This window comes from Magnolia sinica, chromosome 10 (assembly GCF_029962835.1).
Source record: "Magnolia sinica isolate HGM2019 chromosome 10, MsV1, whole genome shotgun sequence".
NCBI classification, from domain to species: domain Eukaryota; kingdom Viridiplantae; phylum Streptophyta; class Magnoliopsida; order Magnoliales; family Magnoliaceae; genus Magnolia; species Magnolia sinica.
Window position 1 is genome coordinate 80,088,930 of NC_080582.1, and position 27,342 is coordinate 80,116,271.

Consider the following 27,342-nt stretch of genomic DNA (forward strand, 5'->3'; position numbering starts at 1 on the left):
ATCAAGTGCCTGCTTAGATAGTTCTTTTTTTTTTTTTTTTTTAAAAAAAAAAAATTATTTTTTTTTAAAAATAAAATCTCCACTGCTTAGATAGTTTACCATTGGATGCTTCTCAACATTGATGTTTCATGAAAATCATCAATGTCGTTGTTATGAGTGTGTTGGACATCTAAAAACATGGATTACTCAGATGGATCAAATTACAGTGATTGGATAATAGGTGGGCCGCCCATAAATTTTCAATACCCTTCATCATTGGGACCTGGACATGCTTACAATGTTATGTACACAGCATGCAATGTCAAAGATACAGATTCTGTTGATCATGAGAACATTACAATCCGCAGCTGCACAGCTTACTGCTACTTGGGTGTACAGAAGAAGAAAATGGCTTGCTGCATCAAATGAATACAAATGACATAGCGAGCCTATGTCAGGTACTCAGAGAGACTCACAACCGCCTGATCACTCAGTTTTCAAGGGCCATACTGGTCAATAATCAATATCATAGAACTCTATGTTCTTGTACTTTTGGGATATGATTTCTGCTTGAACTTTCCTTGCCGTGTCGGTTGCGCACCCAACAAGAATGAGAACGGATGTGCCAGCAAATCCACGAAATGCAGTCAGGTGTGTGATCTGTTCGACCACGGCAGGACCGGCAGCCAACACTGCCAAGAAGGCAGAACCCAGAACAGATATCCGACTAAGAACCTGTGTTCAACCAAAACCAATTCCACTAGATGAGGAATGGGAAAACCACAAGATTATGTGTATATATCAGTATGTGACAATAAGCCAATCCGGTTGCAATTTGATGCTGCTAGTTTGCTTGGTGATGGATGACACTGTCATCTTCCTGTTTGGAAGTCCGCCAAAATCAAGATTGGTTCCACTTTTTCAGCAGAGAATCCTCGATTTGGAGCGGAGCAGGCAGTGGGAACCTGTTTAGGTGGGCCCCTATTTCCCTGCCATTTCTTGCTCCCAATTTTGATTCGGGTGGGAACCTGTTTAGGTGGGCCCCATACAAGTACGCTAAAATTCGGTAAACTTCCTTTTTGGCTTCTTAATTCACTTCCGTTAGATACAATGATCTGTTTTGTGTTTGAGGGGAAGTAAAGGAGAGAATAATGCAAATGTTTTCATTTTCTCATGAAGGGCTAGACTAATACACTGGTTTAGCACTGTTTAAAAAATGGCAGTGCCTCTTCAACCGTACATATGGAATTCCAAATTGCTGACCAAACTGTGGATGGAGTATAACAGAAAATTACACCGACTAGATAATATTAACCATCAGACCTCTCCCTTTGAATTTGAACCACTCACTATTTCACTTTTAACCATCCAGTTGATAGCCACTAAATGCATGGTCAGGATTGCTTGATCAATATGATTTAGAGATATCCTCCATCCACAATGGGACCCACAAATTGGTTGGTCTGGAGGGATGTATATTAATGCCATGTCTGAGGAGGATGAGCCACCATCAATTTTCAGGATGGTGCTAAACTAACACAGGAGTCTAGCACTCAAATGAAATGACTTACTGTTTTAATGAATGCAGCTGTGCTTTTGCCAGGCCGGACGAGTGGGATTGACGCACCTTGGCGTTTCAATTGCTCACTCACATCATCGGGGTCCAATTGTAGAAAAGTATAGTAGTAATTAAAGAAGGCTATTAATAAGATGTTTGTAGGGAGATACAGAGAACCTACAAGAAAAAGAAAATCATGTTATGGGTATATGATAGTTTGGAAATTTTATTTACTAGAAATCACAACTGTAGTGGAATGCTAAGCAAGTGAACATAATACTCAAGCATAACATTCAAAAGAGAAATCCGCCTCATAATGTCTATACATCTGAATAGTTTGCTAGTTTTACCATTCATTGAAGTTTGCAGCAATTGCTAAAATAAACAAAACACTAATCATAAGAGGGGTTCTTAGAATAAAGAGATCAACAACTTGTTTGGATTGGAGGGTGTGTTACTGACTTGTTTGGATTTTGTTATTGGAAAGGATTTGAATTGGAACAGGAGCATTTGGTTTATCCAAAAGAAGCTGACTGAAGAGGAAACACGTTGAATGGGCACCCTTTCTTAATCATTTCTTTTGGTCTCCTGCTTGAAATGAAATTGATAGGCTGTCCCATTTGATTTGTTTGGTGCCACCCAGCACTAATCATGACCAAAACTAGTGATGCAAACCTGCTCTTCTAAAATAAAAGGGAGAATAATGTAACTTGTCGTATCAACCTGGGAAGTTTCAAGGCATTGTATCGATCCATTTATTTAGTGCATGACCATTCGATCATCCAATGCAAGATCATGGGCAGTCCCATTGCTGATTGACTGATGATCAAGCCAATCCAAGTGTCTTGATTAAAAATCTGGCACATCCAACTGTCTAGATTGAAGATACGGACCATATCAAGCATCCAAATTGAGCTGATGAATGATCAGGAGCCTATCAATGATCCTGTTGAATGATCTGGACACGATTGCCCGATTGACCTATAAGACTCACAAAGCCAATTGAATGGCTAAAATATACTTATTGGTTGATCTGTGGGGTCCAGATGTCCAACCGGATGTCAGTTTTACACTTTAAATACAAGTGTATAGAGTTTTGGGAGGGGTTCTATACAGCCCCATACGGTTGGCATGTATAGAGATGTGAGATTCGAACTCTTTATTTGGTTTTCTTTAGTGTATCTCCTATTTAGTGCAAGTTTGAGACAATTTATAACATTTTTATATGTGAGACAATAGGGTTTAAGTATTCCATAGAAAAAAGCGTTTAAGCATTGGTTTCTTTAGGGGTCATTTGGCAATTGGCACCATGGACTTGGGGGGATTTGAGGGGATTTCAAATCCCCTGGTTGTTTGGCACCATAAAGTACCTGGGGGTTTCAAATCCACTCAAAGAGGGGGTTTGAAATCCTTGGTGAGAGCTTCAATTACATCTAAAATGTTTCCAAGAGTTGCATGTGTAATATGTGTGTCACTGGGCTATTAAACTATTGGGCACATGGCCCACTAATGATATCCCCAAACAACTAGACTATCAATTGCGTCACTATAATTACTTTAATATGATGATCAGCGCCGTCCAAACATTATCCATGCAAATCAATGGTTAAAAATCGTTTGTTAGTCACTCAGACATGATCCTATGCTTGTGACCCATCCGATACCTAGAATTTCACCATTTTCGAGCAAAGTATATATTTCAATGGGCTTATTACAACCATTGTGTCAAACATTACATACATTCACTAATTAGAGATATTAAAGTTGATTTAGTAATTAAATTCAAACCCCTGTAAATATACCATGCATAGCTACTTTTGGATTAGAGTTGATTCCCAATCCAAGGTGCCAAACACAATAGGAGGATTTCAAATCCAGGGGGTTCCAAATCCATGCTCCCAAACGGGCCCTTAGTTTTACGAAGGATTTGTAAGAAATAGCCATACCTGTGGATGAGATAAACATGATTCATTTTATTTTATTTTTTCTTTTTGATTGAAAGAAAAAGGGAATTTTACAAAGAATTGCCTATTAATATAGAATTTATATTCTGATGCCTTTTTCAAAAAAGTTTTCAAACAGCTACCACATTAATCGATATTATTATCATTTCACCACCTTCCGTTACACCTTTTTTAATGGCCAGTTGGGTGGGTATGTGAGCAAATGGGTCAGTTGCTTCGGGGGGCCACACAATGATGTTTATGTAAAATCCATCCTGACCACCAGGTAAGTCATCACATGTTAAGCCAAGGGACCAAAAATCAACCCCATCCATGATTCAGGTGGACCACATGATTGGAAATAGTGTACAGGCAACAATCACGCTCCAAAATATTTCCCTTGGTATGGCCCACCTAAATCACGAATTAGCTTGAATTTTAGGCCCTAGGCCTAAAATTTTGTGGCATCTAATGGTTGGAGTGGATTTCATATAATCATCACGTTGGGCTCTGTGAAAATCAAGGGTGGACATCTCTCTCCCAACTGTTTTCATTGGTGTGTCCCACCTGAATCACAAGTCAACTTGATTTTTTCGCTCAAGGCCTAAACTGGGATTATGCATCTCATGGTTGGAGCGGGGCTTACATAAACATCACAGTGGGCCCCGCCAAAAATCATGTACCGGCATCCCTCTCTCCAGATATACAGAGAGTATTCAAAGGAAACTCAATAAAGGTTGTGTTATCTTTCACAAAATGAATAGTAAATAGGAAACTCAGCCTCTATACCATGTATATCCCATCTACCGCACTTCTTTGAGCAAAATATTTGGATGTGGCCAAGCCATATCTGACATGGATAGTTGACCACCATCCCATATTAAAGTCATTTTGTATCTGATGTGGGTACCTTTTTTTTTTGGGTTAGCTTGTTAGTACACACCCATGTCTGATATGGGTACTTCACTGTTTTGAAGGATCATTGCATAATAGCCTGAAAGTGGGAAACGCTCACTTCTAAATGGCATCCAATGTTTTAAATACGGACGATATCAGCCGACATATCCCACGATATATCTTGTATCCCACTAGTGTGATACAAAACGCACAAGTAGTGCAATATATCCCACATGTTTGATCTGGTGAGCATTCTCGACTTTCAATCCTTTTATTTTCTGTAAATCGTGTTTAATTGGTATCAAATTGTTACAAATCCATGATTTTTCATGTTTTGCATGAAAATCATGGACTGGGAGCTTCAATTTCGAGATTTGGAGGAGATGGGCCGAGTTGCGGAAAATTGAAAAAAAAATAAAAAATTAAAATTTCCCAATTTCTTGCAAATCGTTTGCAATCTTTAGGTCCAAACATCAAATCAAACATATATGTAACATAATCTAGTGATTCTTCTTTTGCTTTTGAATGTATTGCTTGTGTTTCCACACGTCTTTTTACATTTATAAAATATATGAACATACATTGAATATACTTGCATCAATTCAGTTAGACAACGCATAGATTAGGACTCCAATACAAAGAAAACCTATTGTGTGTACTTGTTCTTTGTAATGTTTTGATTTATAAATGTATATTGATGTCTTTTTTAACAATCACCGAAGTTTCATTGAAAAATTAGACCAATTTCCCAATGTTTCCCCATGTTTCCAACGACAACGATACATTACACGATACAATTGATATATCCCATGCGATAACCGATACGTATCCGTGTCCCAAGAATGCAATAACTAACGCGATACCGATATTTCGAACACTGATGGCATCCACCATTAAATGCAAAGAAAATGTTTCCCTTACCTCCTGGATTTAAAGCAATTGCGGCCTGTTTCAAAGCAGCTGCACCAGTGAATCGAGCTAAAGTGCCAGGAAGAGCCAACGATGATGTTGAAAATATGATAGGCATCACTCCTGAACTATTCACCTGCTTAACTAAAGCTCTTAGACCATGCTAAAAAAAAAAAAAATCATGTTTATTCATGCAAAAACACAAGAATTCTTCACATGAAGCCCTAAAATGTAATGTGCAAACCCATCCATGTGTGCATATATACATACATTAACCAGGTAAAAAAGATTTCAACAAAGCTTTTTGTATCTCGTTCAGCAAAAAGTTGACACTCAAAGGCATCGTTGTGTGATTTGAAAGTGGGTTTAGTGACTTAAATAGCATGGACAAAAATGGGAACTTTCAACTTAATGTACCGATGAGTGAGGAAAGCTCATCTAACTGGAGGCCCTCCCTCTAGTATTTAGGTAACCAGGTCCCTATATCCATTTTTAGTCCCACTACTGAGTATGAGCAGTTAGTGTTTGAGACAACGTAACCAAAGCTGTACATGTGCAGAACTTGAATCATGTCGGTGTTAAGTGGTCAACCAGCTTATTTCTCTGATCCTCAGAAAACATACATTTTGAAGATGCTTTTGATTCCATACCATTGGTGCCCATAGTATCCAAATCATTCATCTGATGGGCACATTGGGAATAGGGGGTGCCCCAAAAATCTCTCAATTTGCAGTATCATTACTTTGGCCTTCTTCTCATTTAATGTATAATGTTACATCTCTTTACTCGACAATATATTTGTAGGCTACCAATCAAAGGGCTAGGATCTTCCAATTTGGGAGGATTTTGGGGCAGCCAATTCATAACGGAGCCCATCTGATCGACGGACTGGATCACCAAACTGTGGGTCCCCACGTGGAATTGAAACCTGTAGAGAGATAACTGTTGTCATGTGCATATCATTTCTTCTTTCCTTTTGTCAGCTTATGTAATCACAAGGAGTACCATATGGGTCTACATTTATCAACAGCATTGGTGTGTTAGTCTCTTCTCTTTCTTTTGTTCACTTCTATGTCTGAACTTCTGTTTTCTTCATCCCTGAGAAATCAAGTAAACAACTTGCCTTAAATGTTTGTTATAGGTCATATCCTTTGATTTTGTTTTGTTTGTTTGTTTGTTTGTTTTTTTTTTTGGCATAAAAAAGTAGGAGGTTCAATAATATCTTGCACTTCTTGAAACTAAAGACTAGTTTTACATTACGATTTCCTTCTCCAAATATAACATTGATTAAAGAACTCACCATCATCATAGCCTTGTCCCGTGTAGGGGTGCAACTTGCATTGGGCTCATCCTGAATCTGACTGCCCAACCCAAAATTCTGGTCCGGTCACGTTGGATTGGGTTGCAGTCGCGTTGGGGTTGGGCTGGAAATTCACAATGGGCTTGAGTTGAGGCTTTGCATTAGCTAACCCAGCCCAACCCTAACCCTAACCCTATATTACATTCTTTTTGGGAATAGCCTACATTTTTGTCTAGTAACATGTTTAGTAAAATATGAAAATATTACGGTCCCATTTCAACAAACAAAGTGGCAACCAATCAGGGGTTATGATTGTTCGAGCAATCTGATTTTGGGACTGGCTTAGTGATAGTGTGTCCCACAGTTTAGTTGGTTCAATGTGAGCTAATGCAAACCTCATGTATAAATTCTAAGTGTGTGCATATCAAGCATCATATGCAGCTGGAGTACCAAATAATTCCCCAGCTTAATTTACACAATTTTCAACTAGATGTTAAGTAGTTCAGTGGGTGTTGCATGAGAGTGGAGAGATTGAGAAAATGTTGCACAAAGAATTCAAACTGGGTGGAAGAAATGGAGAGGTGCCTCTGGAGTTTTATGTAATTATCGTGTACCACTCAAGCTGAAAGGGAAATTTTGTAGGATAGCTATGAGACCAACCTAGTTTTATGGGGAAGAATGTCGGGCAATTAACAAAAAACGTGTTCATAGGATTTGTAGATGAAATGAGGAGTTGAGATGGATGAGTGGCAAGTCGAGGAAGTATAGATTTAAAAATGAATGCTTTCAAGGGAACTTAGGAGTAGCACCAATAGATAATAAGACGAAGGAAAGTAGACTAAGATGGTTTGGTCACGTGCAACGGAGATGAAGTGGGCAAGGGAATGTTCAAACGGACGTGGATGGAGGTAGTAAGAAAAGACTCGATATAACTGAAGATATGGCCTTTGATAGAGTGGAATGGTGGAACAAGATTCATGTAGCCGATCCAATTAATTAGGCAATGAGAAAAACTTTGATACTTTGGTAGAGTGCGATGGATGGCATGCAGGCACTTAAAAATAACTTAGAAACTGCATGCGTGGCAGACAACTAATTTAAATGAACTGTCCAAATTATGTCATGTACCAAAAATTACGCTATTGTTATCTGATTATCAGAATGGTGCACTTTTATTGGATGGTTAAAAATGTAAAACATACTATGATCCTATTTTAACAAACAAGTGTCCATGAATCAGACATTAGGATTGTTCACCCAATCTGATTTTGGGACTGAATTCGTGCTCTGAAGTTACACCTGCAAGAAGAAAACAGAGAACAAGAATCTCTACGAGAGTTCTTTTTTTTTTTTTTCTATCTTTTTCTTTTTGTGACCATCCAAGAGCACGTGTCATGGGGCCCGTGGTTGAGTGATTGTGATGATTATCTTTGGCAGATTTTTGGAGCATAGTTTAGCCACAGTCGGGCCATCAAAACCAACAGTTTTGATCACTGGACTCGTGTGATCCTCAACCAGAGGATGTGGAAGATCCAAACTGTTGATCTATGGTCAATGACTCAGCAATGTGGATGGGCATTCCCCAAAACTACGAAATATTCACCAAAAGGTTGGGTTTTCAGTTTTTACAAGTAGGTCCCATGATCTGATGATCCAAACCATTGATATTATGTCCAAAAGGTTACCAAACCTCACCCAACCCAACCGACTCGAACTGATCCAACCCAAGATGGGTTAGGGATGAAGAAATGGCAAATTGGGTTGGATTCCGTTGGGTTTGGGCCTTTGGGGCGGGGTGGGGTCACATGTTGACCCACTTTGATGTTGGGTTGGGCTTGGGTTGACCCTCAACATGACCTGATCTGCCCGAGTTGCACATCTAGTCCCATGTATCTAGGGTGAACTTCATGAATCCTATTTTACCAATCAATCCTATCTTAGGCACTATCCTTGATAACTGACCAGGCCTTGATATCCCTTCCAACCACCTTTCTCCAACATTGACTAGACAATTATAATTGATTTTTCACAATGGCTTTCATGAACATAATAGCTAAAATGAAATGCATACATCTTTAAGCCATTGGAAGACTTTAGTTTGTCAATTTTAAGCATGAAACTTACATAAAACACGTGTGCCCCTAATCGCCCATGAGATTTCCTTGACAAATGAATGTCAAAATATTTCTCAACAATTGATCAGCCATGATACATAGCTAAATCTGTGTAAGACTAAGACAATTCAGTTTCAACAGGAGTGCCACGAGTTCAGCATAATCTTCAAGAAACATCAAGCACGGAACTCTAAAATATGGGAAAAAAAGAATATGAATTCCATGTACAAACCTTGAAAGGAAGGTAGGCAGATTTTTGAAGCCCCCCACTCTTACTGGTGTATCTTGAAGCATAGTTAAGTGGGATCTTCCTCTCAGCTTCCTGAAATCCTTTGTTGAGACACACATTAGCACATGATAATGGAAGAATCAACCAACTCGAATGAAGAGCTTCAAAGTGTTTTTTGAAGCCCCTCACTTCATTTTTGAAGTCCGACACCCTTGAAAAGAAGGTTGTGAAGAGATTGGTTCATTGCATTGGGAAGTCATTTCCTTCATATGTAATTTTAATGATTTTCATCATTTATCTAACATGAAGAATTTGAAATTACCTGGACGTATACAATTCCAAGAACTAATAGGAAGAATGAAACAACAATAGTGGCAAGTCCAACGTAGTTTCCATCCTGAAATGCTTCTGCAGCTGTTCTCCCAAATGATGCAGGTAAGTAGGAGATAATGCTTGTGAAAATCAGGAGAGATGTTCCATTTCCAAGTTTCAGGTCAGATATCCTTTCACCAATGTAAGTTGTAAACACTGACCCGAGTGTCAACAGTGTCACTGATGACAACACCCATTCTGTACTGAAGTCATTGACATACGGACGGAGAAAAAGTACTTGCCCAATAGCCTGTCATACAAATTATAAAAGGATTATCAAGAAAACCCATAGACGGATATCTGACCACATAGAAGGAAGCCATGTCAGCAATTGCAGAACGGTCACTGCTCTTTGAGGTAGGAGTGGGAGTGAATTGGAGGAAGCAAACTGGTAAAAAGGAAAAGCTTATATGTACCCAAGCACTAATGCTGTGAGTGTGCCTCTCTCTTTTTACCAGTCTGCTTCCTTTTCATGGGCCATCATGATCTGGACTGTCCATTAGATTCCGCTCACTTTTAATGGGCCATCATGAAAAGCTCACATTGATCGGAGGATGAAGATGTTCGCAACATCAGCCTCTCTTATTATAACCATCGGTGTCCCAAGCCATTGATGGATGGGTATAGACATAAGATCAAAATGGTTCCTTGGAGACATATTCAACATGGTCTATCAAATGGACTGTTCATATTGATTACTGACGGGCTTCTTTGGCCCAAGCCATTTGTTTTTGTTTGACATTGATCGGATGAAAACTAATACGTATGAAGTTCTCATTGCAGCCAGTGGAAAGTGGGGTGAACCTAACAGATGGTCCAGATAGATGATTTGACCATCCACATGCCTGAAAGCACAGGGCACACTACAAGCATCACGTTAGATAGAAACAATCCACATACCTTTTTTTTTTTTTTTTTTTTTTTTGCATAAGACCACCAATGTGCAGAATGAATTTACACTCATGAAACATGTTTGAAAGATTTATGACTGCCCCCCTTTCTACCATACCCCCACAGGAACAAAAGCATCTTAGCAATATTTTCTCTTACTAGTCCATATGTATGGCTATACCGCATATTGATAGAGTTGACTACAATAGCTTCCCTTCTTGGACTAATCTTTCCTAATAACATGTAAACATGATCCTTCTAAAAAAACTAAAGTAACAACTGCTTAGAGAGTTCGAAAACTACTCTGCTTGCCATAATATCATGGGTATGGTCTAGAGGGGCTGTATACACACCACATAACTGTGTATATAATGCCATATGCACAAATCACATGACCGTCTTCTGCAAATGTATACCATCCAATGCTATTTTTGGCATACAATGCCACATGCGTGATCAAGTTTGGCCCACTTTGGGTCACCTCACATGTCTTGAGAGAAGGCTAAGATGATGATGGTGACCTTTTTTTTTTTCATGTACGTTGAGTGATCCAATACAAGGTCTCTTACCATTGGGTTTAGCAGGAGGTGAGAAAATTGAATTTGAAATCCAACTCTATAAAGATTTCCTCATCAATAGTTGTAAGAGCCAGTGAATGGTACTTACCATACAATGCCTTCAAATGCACCATTCACCATTTTATGTCTTAGGTTTTACATAGGGAAATTAATTTAACTCTCTAACAGTTCTTCAAATCTTTTTTCAAGATAATCTTTTATCTTTCTTTAGATACTTGCATAATTAAGCCATCACTGATGGAGATAGTGTTTTCTGCCAAGCTGGCTCCATTTCTAAGGAGGGCATCCTTAAAAAGACTCTGTAACTCAGACCGACTTGTCCGGTCTTGAGTCGAGTTGCGACTCGGCAGACTCGGTCAATCAGCCAGACTCAGCCAAGTCGAGGGTGACTCATGGAGTTGAACCTGATCAGATCCAAATGAGTCTGAGTCGACTAGATTAATTACAAGGCACTCGTCCAAATCTTAAAATCATGCCACCACATGCCAAATGCTTGTCACAAATGTAGAGAATTTACAATGCAATTTGGTCACAGTATAGACACCATGATATGTGCAAATTATCAAATTCTTTCAGCAAAACAGCTACAAGATTTGAGTCATAACCTGTACTACTGCAAACCCAACAGAAGCGTAGCGAGTGTATTGAAGAACTTTCTTCCTGCCTGCTTCACCTTCTCTCTTTTGAAGGTCTTGCAGCTTGGGATATATCTGTGTAAGTAGCTGAAATACAATCTGTGCATTGATAAAGGGAACAATACCAAGAGAGCATATTCCCAGGCGGCCGATGCCTCCACCAGAAAAAGAATCCAAAGTGCTCAACAGACTGTTCTGATCCAAATTGCCAACGAAAGCATCCCGGTTGACGCCACCTAAAGGTATGTATATTCCAAGTCGAGATAACGCTAAATACCCTAACAGCTTCAGAAACTTCCCAGGTAGTGGGCCTTTGAAAAAGTCACCAATGTCAATGGAACTATCTTCAATTGCAGCTGTCAAATATCAAAGTATGCAATCAGGTGAGATGCTAGAGTATCAAATTAGAGTACTTCAGCAGTTTTTCGACTTGGATTTAAAATAGCATACTCTGTACGATGTTACATGATCTAGTAAACCGGAAATAGTTACATGCTAAAAAAAATTTAAATAAACTATAAAATAATTTTTGCCAAGTTGACATGTGTCTAGAGCCCTGAGAATCCGCACACAAGTACACATGTAAAAGTGGATGCGATTCAAGCATTCCATCAGGTGGGAGACGGTGTATTTAGATACTCTGGCCTATAAATCAAGCCGGTTAGCACAGCAGGTGTGCCATAGTGTACAAAACAAATGGATGGCTGGAAGAAAGCATTCTAGCTGTCTTTGTTTTGTACACTGTGCTCACCTATGGAGTGAAAAGGCCTGATTTTAGGTCTCAAGATCCAGACAGTGGCGGCCACCTAATGGAAAGCTCAGATCTGAACATGTGCTTGCATGTGGATGGGCAGGGTTCCACATGCATGTAGGCTTAGCAAACCTCATGACATAAATACGTTAAGATGAAAGTCATAGAGTGCCCATCAACCTATTAATCTTTCACTTCATTTAATTGTTCAATACCATGTGCCCCTTTTGACTTATCATTGGGAATATAGAGGTAGGGAGCGGACTTTTAATGAGAATTTCCTTTACTAGTTTGTCAACTTCATGGATAACTGAAACTTTTCTCAAATCCATAGTTTTTATTTTTATTTTCTTTATTTGTTCTAAGTTTGGACTCCCTGGTTTTGAGATAGAGATTGTATATAGGTTGGATCCTGTTTGCAACATAATATTCTTGTTAGATGGGCTTACCACCTTTCAGTACTTTGGTGCAGAAGTATGTTGTGAAGCAGGTTAAAGCTTGCTAGATTCTATTTAAGTTTTGGTGTTACACAATACCTTTCGAGGTTATAAATCTAGCAATAATGCCTACCTTGATAAACAGGATTTCTTATGGAAATTGTTGCTTTCTCAATCAACACATGCAGCCATACGAAATTGCATAATATTTCCTCCAAAACCATAAATATGGGTGAGTTTGAATGCTATATTTCATGTGAGGTTTACAAACCGGATGATTGGAGAAATGAGAGAGATGTAGGAGCTCTTTCATTCCCCCGCACCAGCAAGACAAGGGATTTTAAGACCTTACTTAGGATATAACTTCCCTCTCATGCCATGGATGAAGAAGAAAGAAAATAATATCCATAAACAATGATAGGCAAAACATAATCCTTGAAGCCGTCTAGGGGACCACAAATAGATGATGATGGTGATGCTAATGATGAAGACGAGGACTGTTTGTAAAGATAGGGAACATTGTATCGGTCGTTTGCATATTATGTCCGGGGTATTTATGCGAAAACATAATGTCACTGTGTAAACACATTTCAACATGAATGAAATACACAGACTTACATATTCCTTTAGGGGCTCTTTGGAGTGAAGGATTTGGGGCAGGGATTTGTCAAATCCACCAAATTCAAATCTCCCGTTTGTTTGTTTGTTTGTTTTTGGGGGGGACTAAAAACTTGGCAAATCCTCCAAATGGGACGTTGTAAAAGAAAGAAAAAAGAATAGAATAAATGATCTACCACTGCAATAAATGCTCCACAAATCCATGATTTTGTAGCTTGATTCCCAAACAGTGGACTTTGGAATTTGCCAAATCCAAATTCACGAATTTACCAAATTCACATTCTCATTTCCCTGATCACAAAAGCAAGATGAAAGAACCCATACTGTAACATAACAGTAGGCTAAGAATCAAACCTGCCACTCCCCGAGCGGAAGCTTTCTCCTTCCTTGTACTTGATGTGCTTTCAAATGTTTGGGAAAATAAATTCATAATAGTTTCCCAGGCAGCACTAAGACCTGGAGATGTTCCCACATCCAAACCCAAAGGATCAAAACCCGAGCCATCAGTCTGTTGAATACATCTGCAAAGAACTACAATTAACAAGATAACACCACCACCAGCAATGCAGAAGTTGCAAATTCTGGGCCATCATTCTAGACAAAAAGAAAAGAAGAAGAAGAAGAGGAGGAAGACTAACTACTAATATCAGATGAGGATAAGTGAAAATATCCACAAGAAAATGTAATAGTGCAAAGCTAAGAGACAATAGTAGGGAGCTTGACAGCCTTAAAATAAAGTCAGGAATAGATTTTTTCCATGCTGGCAAAACTAAGGGTCCGTTTGATAAGGAAGAAAAGAATCCATTTCCACTGAAAAGACATTTTCCATTGTTTGGCATGCAAAGAAATGGTAGGATTCCAACTAAACTTTTCCAATCTTATCTCCCAATACATATCCCGTACAAGGCAGCTAAAGAGAATCCACTTATTTTTCTCTGGTGGCGGAAATCAGCATTGAAAATTCCATGTTTTTGGTTTCTTTTCCTTTCTTTTTCTCGTTATCAAACATGTCCTAAACACAATCCACATTTGATATTGATACTTGAAACTCAAATTATATCAACGTTTGCAAGTAACCCATGCATAAAGACAAATTCAATTAGTATATGAAGAGGAAGGAAGGAAAACAGGGTTAGCAGGAGAGCAATGATAGCATTCATGACATATCAAATGGTATTTTGCAAGCTCAAAAGATATAGAATATTGATTGCAATCGGGATGCATTGGTTGTCATTGGGATGGCTTACCATCATTTTTTATTTTTTTTTGAAACATGACAACAATTTTATTATGAAGAAGCACACAAAAGCCAAAGAAACAAACAAATCAAAAAGAAAAACAACCTAAAATGGGGGGAAAAAATCACTCAAACATTTATACAAGAGGCCCACTCTGTAACAAAAACCCCTCTCCCTACTCAAAACCACATCCACACTATTGCTGACATCTCCCTTCTTTATAGCTGAGATGACTCAATAGACTGCTAGCAAGCTAAGCCTCCACAAAGTGTTGATCTGCATATGAAGACCTACCCCATTCCAAGCCAGAAGAAGATCCCCGACATCTTTTGGCATACTCCAAACAACGTAGATTTTCCTAAGCCTGACCAAATCTGATTTGCAAAACTAATAATGAATAAAAAATGATTCACCGATTCCACAACTTCTATACATATAAGACATGATCGGGATGATCATAGACCACTTCTAGAGATTATCCATAGTCAGCACCTCCTTTCCAACTAGCGACCTGAATGCTGCGCCCTTCGAGGGAGCTCCATATTTCCACACGTGCTGAGTTTTCACATCACTGCTTTCCCCACTAGGGTCAATCAAATCATAATATGACCAAACTGAGAAGCCTTCGGACTTGTCCCCACTCCAAAACAGCTTATCATGGTTCGTAACTACTCGGAAACTTAATTGGAGGTGAATTAACAACTTCACTAACTCCTCTGTCTCCACAAAGGATAGGAGTCTATGATACGGAGGTGACCAAACAACAAATTCACCACCAAAGAGAAACAGCTAGAAACCAATGTGCTACTAGTTGGAGACAACAAAGCTATCCTTGGAAACAAATCATTCAACAGGAGGTCGCCAATCCATACATCTCCCCAAATCAGATCATTTCACCATTCCCAAGATAGAAACCAACCCCCTCGTTTAACTTTCGTTTCATAGTCACCACTTCTTTCCAAATGGCTGAAGCTCTATATAAAGATGAGTCGTTAGTGCACCACCCATCCAGCCATCCTCATTACACCCATACTTGCTTGTAATATACCTCCTCCAAAGAGCATCTTCCTCCATCCCGAACCTCCACAACCATTTTCCCAAAAGAGCTTGGTTCATAAGCCCCAAATCCTTATACCCGCACCACCCCTACCAAATGGCTTACATACCTCCACCCAAGATAAAAGACGAAACTTCTTCTTCTTTTCCCTTCCCTGCCATAGGAAGTCCCACCTTAATCTCTCTAACCTATCCAACACCACATTTGGGCATTTAAACAAAGACAAAATATAATGGACGATTAAAGAGGGCCAAGGTGTTCCATAATGGTAACGGCAGCCGTAACAGCCACTGCCATTACTGTTACCATACGTGCTGTTACAGCCCCTGTAACGGCCATTACGAAAAACTATGTCTAGACTATTATAGGGCCGTTACGATCTGTTTTTTTGTCACAGTTGTTACGCCCATTTCAGCCCCGTAACGCATGATGGTTACGACTATTACCACTACATAACAGCCATTACGGTAGTAATGTAACTGATTTTGTATACCATGGAGAGGGCAGCTTTTATAAGAGTGATTCGACCACCGGATGGCTCTTCCAATTGACAAGCTTACGTTAAAAAAATTTCCACTACAACATTCCATAGGTGCTTAGCCGATGTTCCCACACAGAGTGGGAGACCAAGATCGGTAGATAAGAAATCCACCCTACATCCAAAAATCCAAGCTAGTAGATTAACCTCCTTGGGTGGTAGACGGATTCCCAACATGATACTCTTAGCAATATTAACTTTTAAATCGAAAAGGCTTCAAAACCATAAATCACCAAACACAATCTTTCTACCATGTCCAACTTGTCCTGCTAACATTGAAACCACGATATAACCCAATATCTTGACCACGTACCAACATTCTCCCCAAGGTGTTTACTACTACCACAAATAAAAGCGGGGAAAGCGAGTCCCTTGCTTCAATTCCATTGAGCTTTTAAAGAAACCCTTTGGAGACCCATTTATCAACATCAAGAATCTAGTTGAGTCGATACATTCCATCATCCAACCCTTCGATTTACTACCACATCCAATACAGTCAAGCATACAATCTAAAAGTAAGCCTTCTCAATATCCAACTTACACATATCCTTTTGCCCCCCTCCTTGTGTCTTGAATCTAAACCTTCATGAGGCAACAAGGAACTATCAAATATCCACCACTCTTCAACAAAGGCTCCTTGGTTTTTGGAAATAATCCCATAGAGAACCGCCCGAAATTCAGAAGCTAGGACCTTAGCGAGAATCTTATAAGGACTACCAGTCAAACTAATTGGATGGTGATCTTTTAGGCCATGTTTGGATCATGTTAAATCATAGTAATGTAGTGTAATGTGTAGTAGAAAAGTAATAATGAGCTTTACTACTGTATTTGAAAGTAAAACTAAGTACTGACCATATGCAGTACTCCTCTTCCATATTCACAACCGACGTGTAAAGTATTTTCAATGGTTAGATATGCTTGGATGTAATTTCATCCATATGTATTATATCCACCCCATCCATTCATTTTGCAATATCGTTCTAGAGCCTGTCCCCAAAAATGAAGAAGATCCAACACTTTTGTGGACCTCAAGAAGTTTTCAATGGCATACGTCCAATCCCTACAGCTAGTTGTGGTGTGGTCCATTTTGGATTTGTATCTACCTTATTTTTTGTCTCATTGCATAAAACGATCACACAAGATGGGTGGACCATGTGGATATAACACATACATCATGGTGGGGCCCACGAAACTATGTCACATCAACCCACCTCCGCTTATTCACGCCATGAGGTGATTCCAAAGGATTCCAGTGATTTGACAGTTGGCAATATCCAATCGGAGGAAAGAAGTAATGATGTGAGTTTTACTCCACATTACTGTGGTTTCCAGTAATCCAAACACACCCTTAAACTTTCATACCATGATACCTCTAGAATTATGGTGATAAACTAAGCCACATTTCAAGTGAGAACCACCCCCTTTCATGAAACTCTTCAATGAACAACAGAACATCCTTTTTTACCACATCCCAAAAAACTTGAAAGAACACCAACGGGAATCCAACCAGCCCCAAGGTTTTATCCCTTCCCAACGAATCAACTGCTGCCTTGATTTCCAACTTGGAGAACGGCTTCTCAAGCGCTGCCTATGCTTCATTGGGCTTACCTTCATTTCTCCCACTGATCTCCCTAAGAACCACTCTAATCGAGAACTACACATCATGCACTTGCTTGCAAGAGAGCATCCATTGCAATGATATTTTATTTTTAAGGATGAGATGAACATATTATTCAGAAAACAGACAGCAAATTACAATATAGGGAAGGAATCTCCAATGAAAAGTAATTGGAGATTCTTGCCCATTTTAGTATGTTCGTCCACTACCTCATTGATTTTCCTAAGGATACGGTTTGAAGTTACCAAGAGAGCTCCCCTCAACTCTCCCTTACTTCATCCACCTTAGTAAACTTCAAGATGCTCCCCGTCGCTGTGTTGAAATGCTCAATTGAAATGAATTCTAGTAATCCAATTCCACAAAGTGGAAATGACCTTAGCGAGCCAGTCCATCCATAACAAAGGACTAGCTCCCAAATCAAAATTGTGATCATTTCAACTCCAACTTCAAATACATGGAATTGCAATTTGGGGTTTGGTTGTCATTGTGAACAGAAACAGTGCCACCCCCAACATGGTCATTTCATTCGTATTCAATAAGATATTGCAATTTAGTCCAATTGGTATTTGAATGCATCCCACAACCTATTAAGGAACGCCTACAACATATCAATATAAGAATTCCCAATGCAAAAGCTTCCAACCATTCATTGGAACTAGAAACCAGTGACAGTCATTCGAATAACTCCAAAGGCATAAAATGGCTCGCTTGAACACCCCATCGAAGCGAACTGCAAATTACTATTCTACCCAAGTTGATACAAACGAATTGAATTTCCATAGCACACATAATACATGGTCAAAGCTCCAAAACTGCCATTACGATACTTCCAATTCAATACTTTTTTATTCACTCAGACCGAAGGTTTACAATTCGATTCAATTGGGCATCCAAACGCAGCCTAAAAGAAAACCCAAATTGGGAGAAGTGAAAATTGACAGTACCTGTTGTTATTCTGGAAAGGGAGATTGAATTTTTTCCAGCTGGTACTTCTGGGTTTTGAAGGGATTGTGAGGGTAGCTTTGCAAATACTGTTTGGAGGTTTTGGAGAGAAGTTTTTCGGATTTGGAGAGATTACAATCCAAGAAGCGTCTCTTACCGTTAGCAACATTATCCTCTCTCTTCCTCTCCCTCTCTCTCACTCTCTACCTCCTCTTCTCCCTTACATTGCCGGTCTCCTGTAATAGTTCACCACCATTTTGAAGATAGGGGTTTGGGTTGTGAGCGGTCGGATTCGGCTCGGATCCTGTAGTACCCGTCCCGGGCCTAACGGTGTTCGGGTCCTTTGGAGGTCGCTCTTGAGGACCCGGCCTAGGAGTCGGGTCTTTTAAAGAAGCATGGTTTGTAAATGAACTCTTCTACATGCAGGTTTTATGATACCTCATTTATTTGCGAGAATAATCCGCGTACGTTTAATATCATACGAATGGCTCCCGAAAAATAAAATACAATGGAGAAAAATCAAATCTATGCAAATATGGAAAGAGATTATTCTTAATTAAATCTTTCATAATACTCCCCTCAAGTTGGTGCATGAAAATTTGTTGCTGAACCTGTCCGGTCAAAGATGAATTTGGTCTCGAACAAGAGGTCTGGTGAAGATGTTTGCAGGTTGTTGATGGGAAGACATGTAAGGACTGCAGAAAACTCCAATTGATATCTCTTGTTTTTTGAAAAAATAAGGTGACAATCAATATCTATTTGTTTAGTTAGTTCATGAAAATTAGAATTGTTGGCAATGTCAAGAGTAGATTGATTGGCACAAAAAAGTAGCATAGGTTGAGAATGTTGAACACCGAGGTCTTAAACAAGGTTTTTGAGCCGAGTTCACAAGCAGCATTTATTAGGGTTGAGGTGAAAAGATAGAAAAACTAACTACTTAATGATAGGCTTAAAATGTATTACAATGTCGTTATCTTTAAGGCGATATTCACACCTTACTAGTGATTAAATTAATTTATAGGAGGGTTACAACAAATCCACCTCCAAGATACAATAAGTATCTTCTCCAAAATCGGAGAAATGTGGGTTTCAGCTTGTAAAACTGAAAAACCGTGCTTCGAACACATTTTTACAACATACACTATTGACTTTTGTGTTGTTACAGTTAAACTTCTAAAAACTGTTTGCAATTTATTGTCTAAAAAACCGTTTGTAGTTTAGCGCCTGAAAACTATAATTAAAAAAAAACCATTCAAAATTGAAAATGGAGAAGAAGAAAAAGATAGAGATGAGATTGTTCGAATTGTGTTTTCAGATTGACCCAAAGATGAGTTTATATAGAGTCATAAGATATGCTTTAAGATCATTTTCATAGAAAAACATCTTTTTCCATCGTATCTTTTCAACAATGGCATCTCTTCACCCTTAATGGCATACTTTTATCACCATTTTGAATTCAAGTAATGCTCCATTTACTAAGAGGCACTACTATTCATAAATGAATGGCTACCAATAATCACCAAAAGCCACAACTATTTTTCTAAATTCTCTTTTATAAGTTCTTTTTTTTTTAAAAAAAAAAAATTTAATTTTGAAAAAACCCAACAACATCAGCCATAGCATGATATTCAATCTAAGCAGATGATTGTGAAAACAATGGATTTTTTCTCTCTAAGAGATAAAGCTTTGTCCAAGCACCGTAAACTAACCCATAGTGGATCGTCGATTTTAGAGTGAATTGGCCTAGACTGAATCGCCATAAGCTGATAATTGGAGAAAGCTATAGACAGGTAGAATGAGATCCTTTTTAGGAGAAGATTTGAGATATCGGAATACTCAAATAGCCACATCATAACAAGATTAGTGAGAATTGTGCATGAATTGACAAAGAGTTTGACCGCATAAACAATGTCAAGGCAAGTAACGTCTAAGTAGATTAGGTTTCCAATGAGTCATTCACATACGATGGGGTTTGAAAGACGGTACCTTCATCAGTCAAATGCAGATTTGTTCTGTAGAAAAAATGGTGGACCAAGCACTATGATGACCACTGTTCTTGAGAATGTTGAGAGTATAATTACGTTGATTGAGGAAAATTTTTACAAGCGAATGAGCCACCTCAATGCCTAAAATATATTTCAGTGGGCTAAAATATTTAATGTAAAACTTGGTGTAATGACAGATAGATCATTTCCTACAAAGGTTATCTTAGTGCCCTTGTTACATACAAGTAGTCTCTGGGTTTGACAATAAACAAGTGATGACCCATAATATCTTAGATTAGAAAATCCTAATCCTTTGATACCATGAAGCAACAATCAATTTACAACTAAAAACAAAGGAATGGATGGCTAGGATTACTCAAATTTGGTAGATTTTCATGGCAAGGTCCATGTCTCATTAAAGAAGCCAAAGGCCACATAACATTGATTGGATGGATGGAGGTATGTCTAGTGAAATTTTTTAGGTATGGTCCATCCATGTGGCTTGTGAAATCAAGACAACAAACATTACACCATTCTCACTCATGACTTGAGTCAACTTGGACTCAATTAGACCTGATCCAGTTTGACATGCACCACGAGTCACCCAGACTAGTCACACCCGACTCAATGGGCCGATTCACCCAGCTTGTCCAAGTCATGACTGGACTCGAGACCGAATGAGTTGGGTTTATATTGTATATTTGGTTGTAGTGTCTCCATCAAGACAGCCTCACCTTTGATTGATCATGACTCTTAGTACTCATATTGATTATCAGAGAATTGTAACTTTTGATTAATGAAGATAAATGCTTGGTCATGATTGTCATATTAGTAGAGGTGTACACAGACTAAGTTAGCTCGGTTAACTCGCTTGACTCGACTCGAAAAGGCCCGATTCGACTTGGTTTGAAACTAAGTTCAAGAGCTTAGTCAAGCTGATTTTTGGAGCTTGAAAAAATTTCGAGCTTATTTTGAGCTTGTCCAACCTTAGATCGACTCAAATTGAGCCCCAACTTGGATCGAACCAGTTCGGTGACTCAATTATTTTGATATTGATGTTGCTCACCAAGTGTTTGATGAAATGACTCAACGAAGTGTTTGTTTGCTGGTGGCGAGGAAAGTATAGATATTAAACAAATACTCTTGTATCTTGATTTTGATGTTGCATACTGAATGTTTGATGAAATACCTATAAACTACTGCTGCTATTTTACATAATGTAATAATTTGAAGGTGCACTTCATATGTTTGAGAAAATGCCACATAGGTCCGATCTTGGCTCGAACTCGGATCAAATTGGCCTAAGCTACTGACTGAACCAGGCCGAGCTGACCAGTCACGTGAAGTTGTGCCAAGCTCGACTCGGTTTGACTCGTGTACAGCTCTACATATTAGCAACCTTTTCAATCATTGATATGACCTTTCCATAACATGTCCCACCTTTGATTGTTTAAGTCTCTTAAAAATCACTTTGATTGGATGATTGTAATTGTCTATTCAATTGCTCGTGAAAGGAGGGAGCAGATAGGCTGGTGCACCACACACCACCGATGGGGCTAGTGTGTTGACGTCACCAAGTTATGTGGATTCCATCATGAGGTATGAGTTACATCCAATCCATCTATCCACCTTGTGAGCTCGTCATAGGGCTTCAACCAAAAAATAAAACAGATCCAAAAATTAAGTGGACCACATTATAAAAAGCAGTGGGGATTGAAAGCCTACCATTGAAGCCCTTTTAGATCAATATGATATTTATTAAATGGAAAGTAAACGTTACAGTTGCCCTTACAAATGTTTTAACGGTGAGAATCATTGTCCCCACTGCTAGTTGTGGTGTGGTCCATTGAGCCTTGGAGATTACTCATTTTTGGGATCAAGATCTAAAATGTTCTGGCCACATGGATGAACGGTGTAGATATGATGAATACATCACTCTCCTTTTAAACGTTCGTACAACTCAGAGCTCGAGGAGACTCAACGCTCATCTTCGCACGACACGTACCACCCCCAACGAGATTGGTGGTGTGTGGTACACCAGCCAATCCGCTTCCGGAAAATGAACGGTCTAAATTTCAATACTATAGAATGTCCAATCAATAATATGACCATCCATTTATGGGGTGCATTTCTAATTCGGGGGACATATCATTACAGTGGAGATAGTATGGACAAAACATATCTATCAAATGTCCTTTCGATCACATGATATAGCTAATTGATCAAGGATGCGCATTGCCTACTGATGCATGTGGGCCCCACCATGATTTATTTGTTTTACCCAGGCTGTCCATCCATTTTTTCGTATCATTTTAGGGCATGAGCCCAAAAATAATGCAATCCAAATCTCATGTGGACCACACCTCATGCCCAAAAATAATGCAATCCAAATCTCATGTGGACCACACCACACGAAACAGTAACCAGTAGTGATTGACCGTTCACATTAAAAAATTCTTGGGAACCATGAAAGTTTTAGATGAAGCTGATATTTGTGTTTTCCCTTCGCCCAGGTCCATGGGACCTAATCACCAGGTTGAATGGAAAATAAATATTACATTACACCATTGTTTTATTATGTTATGATCCACTTGAGATTTTAATGTCTTATTTTTTGGCTCATGCGTAGGATGTTATGGCAAAATAAATGTACGTTGTGGATAAAATACATGTCATGGGGAAAATAGGCTAACCAATAATTCACGGTTAAGTTAAATGTTCGTACAATTAACTAAATTGTGCAACATCAAACCTAAGTCAGAAATCTGTCACTCAACTCTGGACGGAGCAACAACTAGGCTCAAGCTCAGCCTCTTTCAGCAGGTTAGGAAATAGGCTGACCTGCACGACATCAAAGGAAGTTGAAGCATGTGTTGAAAGAATTAGGTCGGACCTCATCTCAGGTCGGGTAAGACCACATTGGCCTCCTATTGCACGCCTCTAGTGATTACGAACAATCAAAGATTCGCCCGAAATCTTCTCCAAAGAATTTGAAGAGTATCTGCGACACGTCTACGATCTCAACATCTTCGCCAAGAATCTTGGAAAATTCACTCACTCGTTCAGGATCCGAATTCCTCTATAATATACACCTAACTTGACCACATCTCATCAACTATAAATATGAGCATCCCTAATAGCAAAAGGTACACACAATTCTAAACCTAAAACTTTATTATTGACTAGACCTAGATTTCTTAACTTAACTTTGGGATCGGAAGGTCCCTGCTTTAGGTAGAGTCTCATTTGTCTGTTTCTTATACAAGCATTTAAAGGTCTATAGAAGGCTAACCAGTTTTTTTTTTTTTTACAACAACAATACATATATCCCTATCCAATACTACCTTGATATGGCAGTGTTAGTAGTTAATCCGTGTCCATTGATCAATGGCCATAAAATTGGATGCTCCTAGATAACTGTCGTCCAATCCTTTTTGAAATCACTTTATTTATATGGTCTAGACAATCCATATTATTATACCAAAATCGTTCAATTATTGATTTGGATTATACATAGGTGGGCCCATCTTTAATTGCCTGTCCTTCGAAACATCACTTTGATAAGATTGTCTAATCCATTTGATCAATGGCTAGAAAAAAAGGACATCCGTATTTATTATACTAGAAAAGGTCTTATCATTGTCCTTCTTGTGGGGCCCACCTTTGACTGTGCGTCCCTAGAAAATTTATTTTACCTGGTGATACTAACGGTCCGTGAAATGAGCTGGAAAATGGATAATTTGTATTGATAACACTAGAAATGGTTGTGAATTCGGACATTCCAACGCATAAGATCCACCTTTAGTTATCTGTCCCACTGAAATATCACTTTGTTCGGACGATCATAACCATTTTCCACCGTTGAATGCTTAGAAAATGGACACTCTTGTGCTAGGTTCTAAACCGTGGTTTTAATCATTTAGATGAGTCGCATCAAACTCGTTTGAGTCGGGCATCCAGCACTGACTCGGATGAGTTGACTCAGGACCAAACGAGTCGCTTCGAGGCAACTAAGATAACCAGCCAGATAGCTGATGTCAAAGCTCTGTGGCCCCACCATGATATATGTATTTTATCTACACCGTCCATCCATTTTGTCAGCTCATTTTAGAGTATGGGTCCAAAAATGAGGCAGATTCAAATCTCAGGTGGACAATGCAACAGGTAACAGTGGGATTTGAATTCTTACAGTTGAAAACTTCATGGGGCCATGGAAGTTTTTGGATCAAGCTGATACTTGTGTTTTCCCTTCATCCATGTCCGTGTGATCTTATCAACAGGTTGGATGGCAAATAAACATCACGGTGGGCCCTAGGAGGTTTTTAATGGTGGACGTTCAATCAACACTGTTTGCGTATTGTGTGGTCCACCTGAGATTTGGATCTGCCTCATTATTAGGCCCATGCCCTAAAATGACTTGTAAAAATGTATGGACGGCGTGGATAAAACACATACATCATGGTGGGGTCCACAGCTTTGACATCACCGATCTGGCTGGTGTAAACGCCACCATATGTGCTGTGAAATATCCAAGCCGTCCATCTGATGGGTCCAGATGTTCTGGCCCAAAAATAGAACTGGTCCACTCATCAGGTGTGCAATGATCTTAGAAAGAAGTGGATTGGTCAAAGAACTTCAACAAGATTTTCTTTTCATCAAAACATTTATTCCAAAAACTGTGGCCCACCTGACTACTGGAATACCTGATTCTTGGGACGGCATCTGATGTGTGGATTGGATCACGCATCAGTGTACGGTGCTAGCCTGATTGAGGCGTGTACATGAGCTGGCTTGCACAATCGCAGGCAAGACTCCTATTTGTTTTGCACATATAGAAACTGCACACGTGGCATAGTTGTATCGCAATCCAGACCGTCCAGATCGTAGACACAACAATGGATGGTGTAAACTAAAAGTTGCACTGAGAAGATACATCAACCATCTGATTTTTTTTATTTTTATTTTTACTTCCAATTTGGACAACTCAGTAATTTACTTCTGACCATTCATTTAAGAGACATTAGTTGGATGGTTAGGATAGCTTGATCAGTGTTATTTTAGAAATGTGCTCTGTACACGACATGACCCACAATTTGGACGGTCTGGATAGCTGTACGTCAGTGCCAAATAAGAGGAGAATGAGTCACCGTCCTTTTCTTAATCAATCAACCCCGTTAAAGCAAAATCCTGCAAAGAAACGGTATCTTGCGCTGGCATATGAGAGAGATGGACGGGAAGCTTCTACAGCACCTGTTGTACAACAGCTGGTAAATCACTAGATCTCCGTGGGCCCACCGTATTGTTTGCTTTAAATCCACTCCGTCCATCAGGTACGGCCCTTGACTTTCAGTCCTGGTGTAAAAAATCATCTCGAAATACAACTCATGTGGACTACAACACAGGAAACAACGGGAAGGGGACACCGACCATTCTGTGTATGGGGCCCACAAGGGTGTTTATTTTCCATCCAAACCATTCCCCAGAATGCACAGATACTCAGACTGATATTAAACCCAGGCAAGCAAAACACGTGCAGTTGGATGTTTTAAGCGTGATTTTACATTGTTTCCACTGGTGTGGTCCACTCGAGAATTTTATAGGAATAATTTCCAGGATGTACAGTGAAATATAGAAATTATACACGATGGACAGAGTGAGATTTCGAGCTTGCATGTTTCACCCCAAAAGAGGTGTTGTATTCGTAGCTTCTTCAAGCGCACGCGCGTGTGCGTAAAGCTCATGCACACGCCATGGATGTGCCAGCATGGCATCCAGGTGAGAGATCCAATTCATCCATCAGGTTGGTCCGAACTTATACATGTTTTCCCAAAAATAAATCTGGTCCATTCAGCATGTAGGCCCCAATATTGAAAAACAGGTGAATGAATTAGAAAATTTCATCCAGTTTTTCAGAGCCGTACATTTATTATTAAAACTGTGGATTCCTTTATGATGGATGAATGAGAGAGAGAGAGAGAGAGAGAGAGAGAGAGAGATGTGGTGCCAAGCTAGCCATGTGGGTGCACCAACGGTACAAAACGAGCCATGCTTCTGTTTCACCAAACGCAATATCAGTATCAATAAAAGCCAAACTGCTAGCTTGCAACATCTCTCTCTCTCTCTCTCTCTCTCTCTCTCTCTCTCTCACATCCAAACAAATATCCACTAAAGCAGCTAAAAGATCCCACCGTTTGACAGGTGGGCCATGGACATGTGCGCCAGTGCACAGACTCTCTGCCCTACAACCGACACTACCAACATGAAGGGCTCGAACAGCAAGGACACAACGTGAAATACCCATACTTATCTTATAGAATTCTACACCCAACGACCACTAACTGTTATCCAGACAGTTCATCTACTGGGCCCCACCTTGGATGGACCATGACCCAAAAATCTTCTCAATTGGACAATCGTAAGACCCTTCAGTTTGTGGCCTGTAAATGGGGAAGGTGAAGATGAGAACAGCAACGGTCCACATTAACTGTTAAAGGCTAGTTTTAGTGATCCAAACCATCAATCTGCTGGGACCTGTATTCCATGTCCGATGAGATGGAAATATCTAAAATGGATGGATGCCAGCCCTTTGATATAGTGACCCACAAACAGACGGCTAAGAAAAAAGATGCAGAAACGGTCCACATCCAACAAGAAAAGGTAAAAAATTGAACGGTTAGGGCCATCTACCAGAATAATTTTTTTTTTTTTTAAAAAGCCCACCAGATCAACAGTATGGATCACCCAACCATGGGC

General features: G+C 39.4%; 1 protein-coding gene across 1 annotated transcript; it reads right to left on the reverse strand.

Moving 5' to 3' along the window:
• Positions 1-209: 209 nt before the first annotated feature.
• On the reverse strand, positions 210-18,835 carry LOC131217116 (preprotein translocase subunit SCY1, chloroplastic). Its single transcript, XM_058211880.1, has 8 exons — positions 18,607-18,835; positions 13,566-13,732; positions 11,376-11,761; positions 9,252-9,551; positions 8,933-9,022; positions 5,299-5,422; positions 1,551-1,714; positions 210-714 (listed from the first exon to the last, which is right to left on the reverse strand). Exons 1-8 carry the CDS (start codon positions 18,771-18,773, stop codon positions 493-495), a joined length of 1,620 nt encoding a protein of 539 aa, XP_058067863.1. The 5' UTR covers positions 18,774-18,835; the 3' UTR covers positions 210-492.
• Between the last annotated feature and the right edge of the window lie 8,507 nt (positions 18,836-27,342).

Excerpts from the sequence above, each read along its gene's own strand:
- LOC131217116 (XM_058211880.1), bottom strand. The coding sequence starts at position 18,773 with ATGTTGCTAACGGTAAGAGACGCTTCTTGGATTGTAATCTCTCCAAAT. Across the intron at positions 11,762-13,565 it reads TTCCGCTCGGGGAGTGGCAG|CTGCAATTGAAGATAGTTCC; the intron begins GTTTGATTCTTA and ends GATATTTGACAG. Across the intron at positions 9,023-9,251 it reads TTGGAATTGTATACGTCCAG|GAAGCTGAGAGGAAGATCCC; the intron begins GTAATTTCAAAT and ends AAAGGATTTCAG.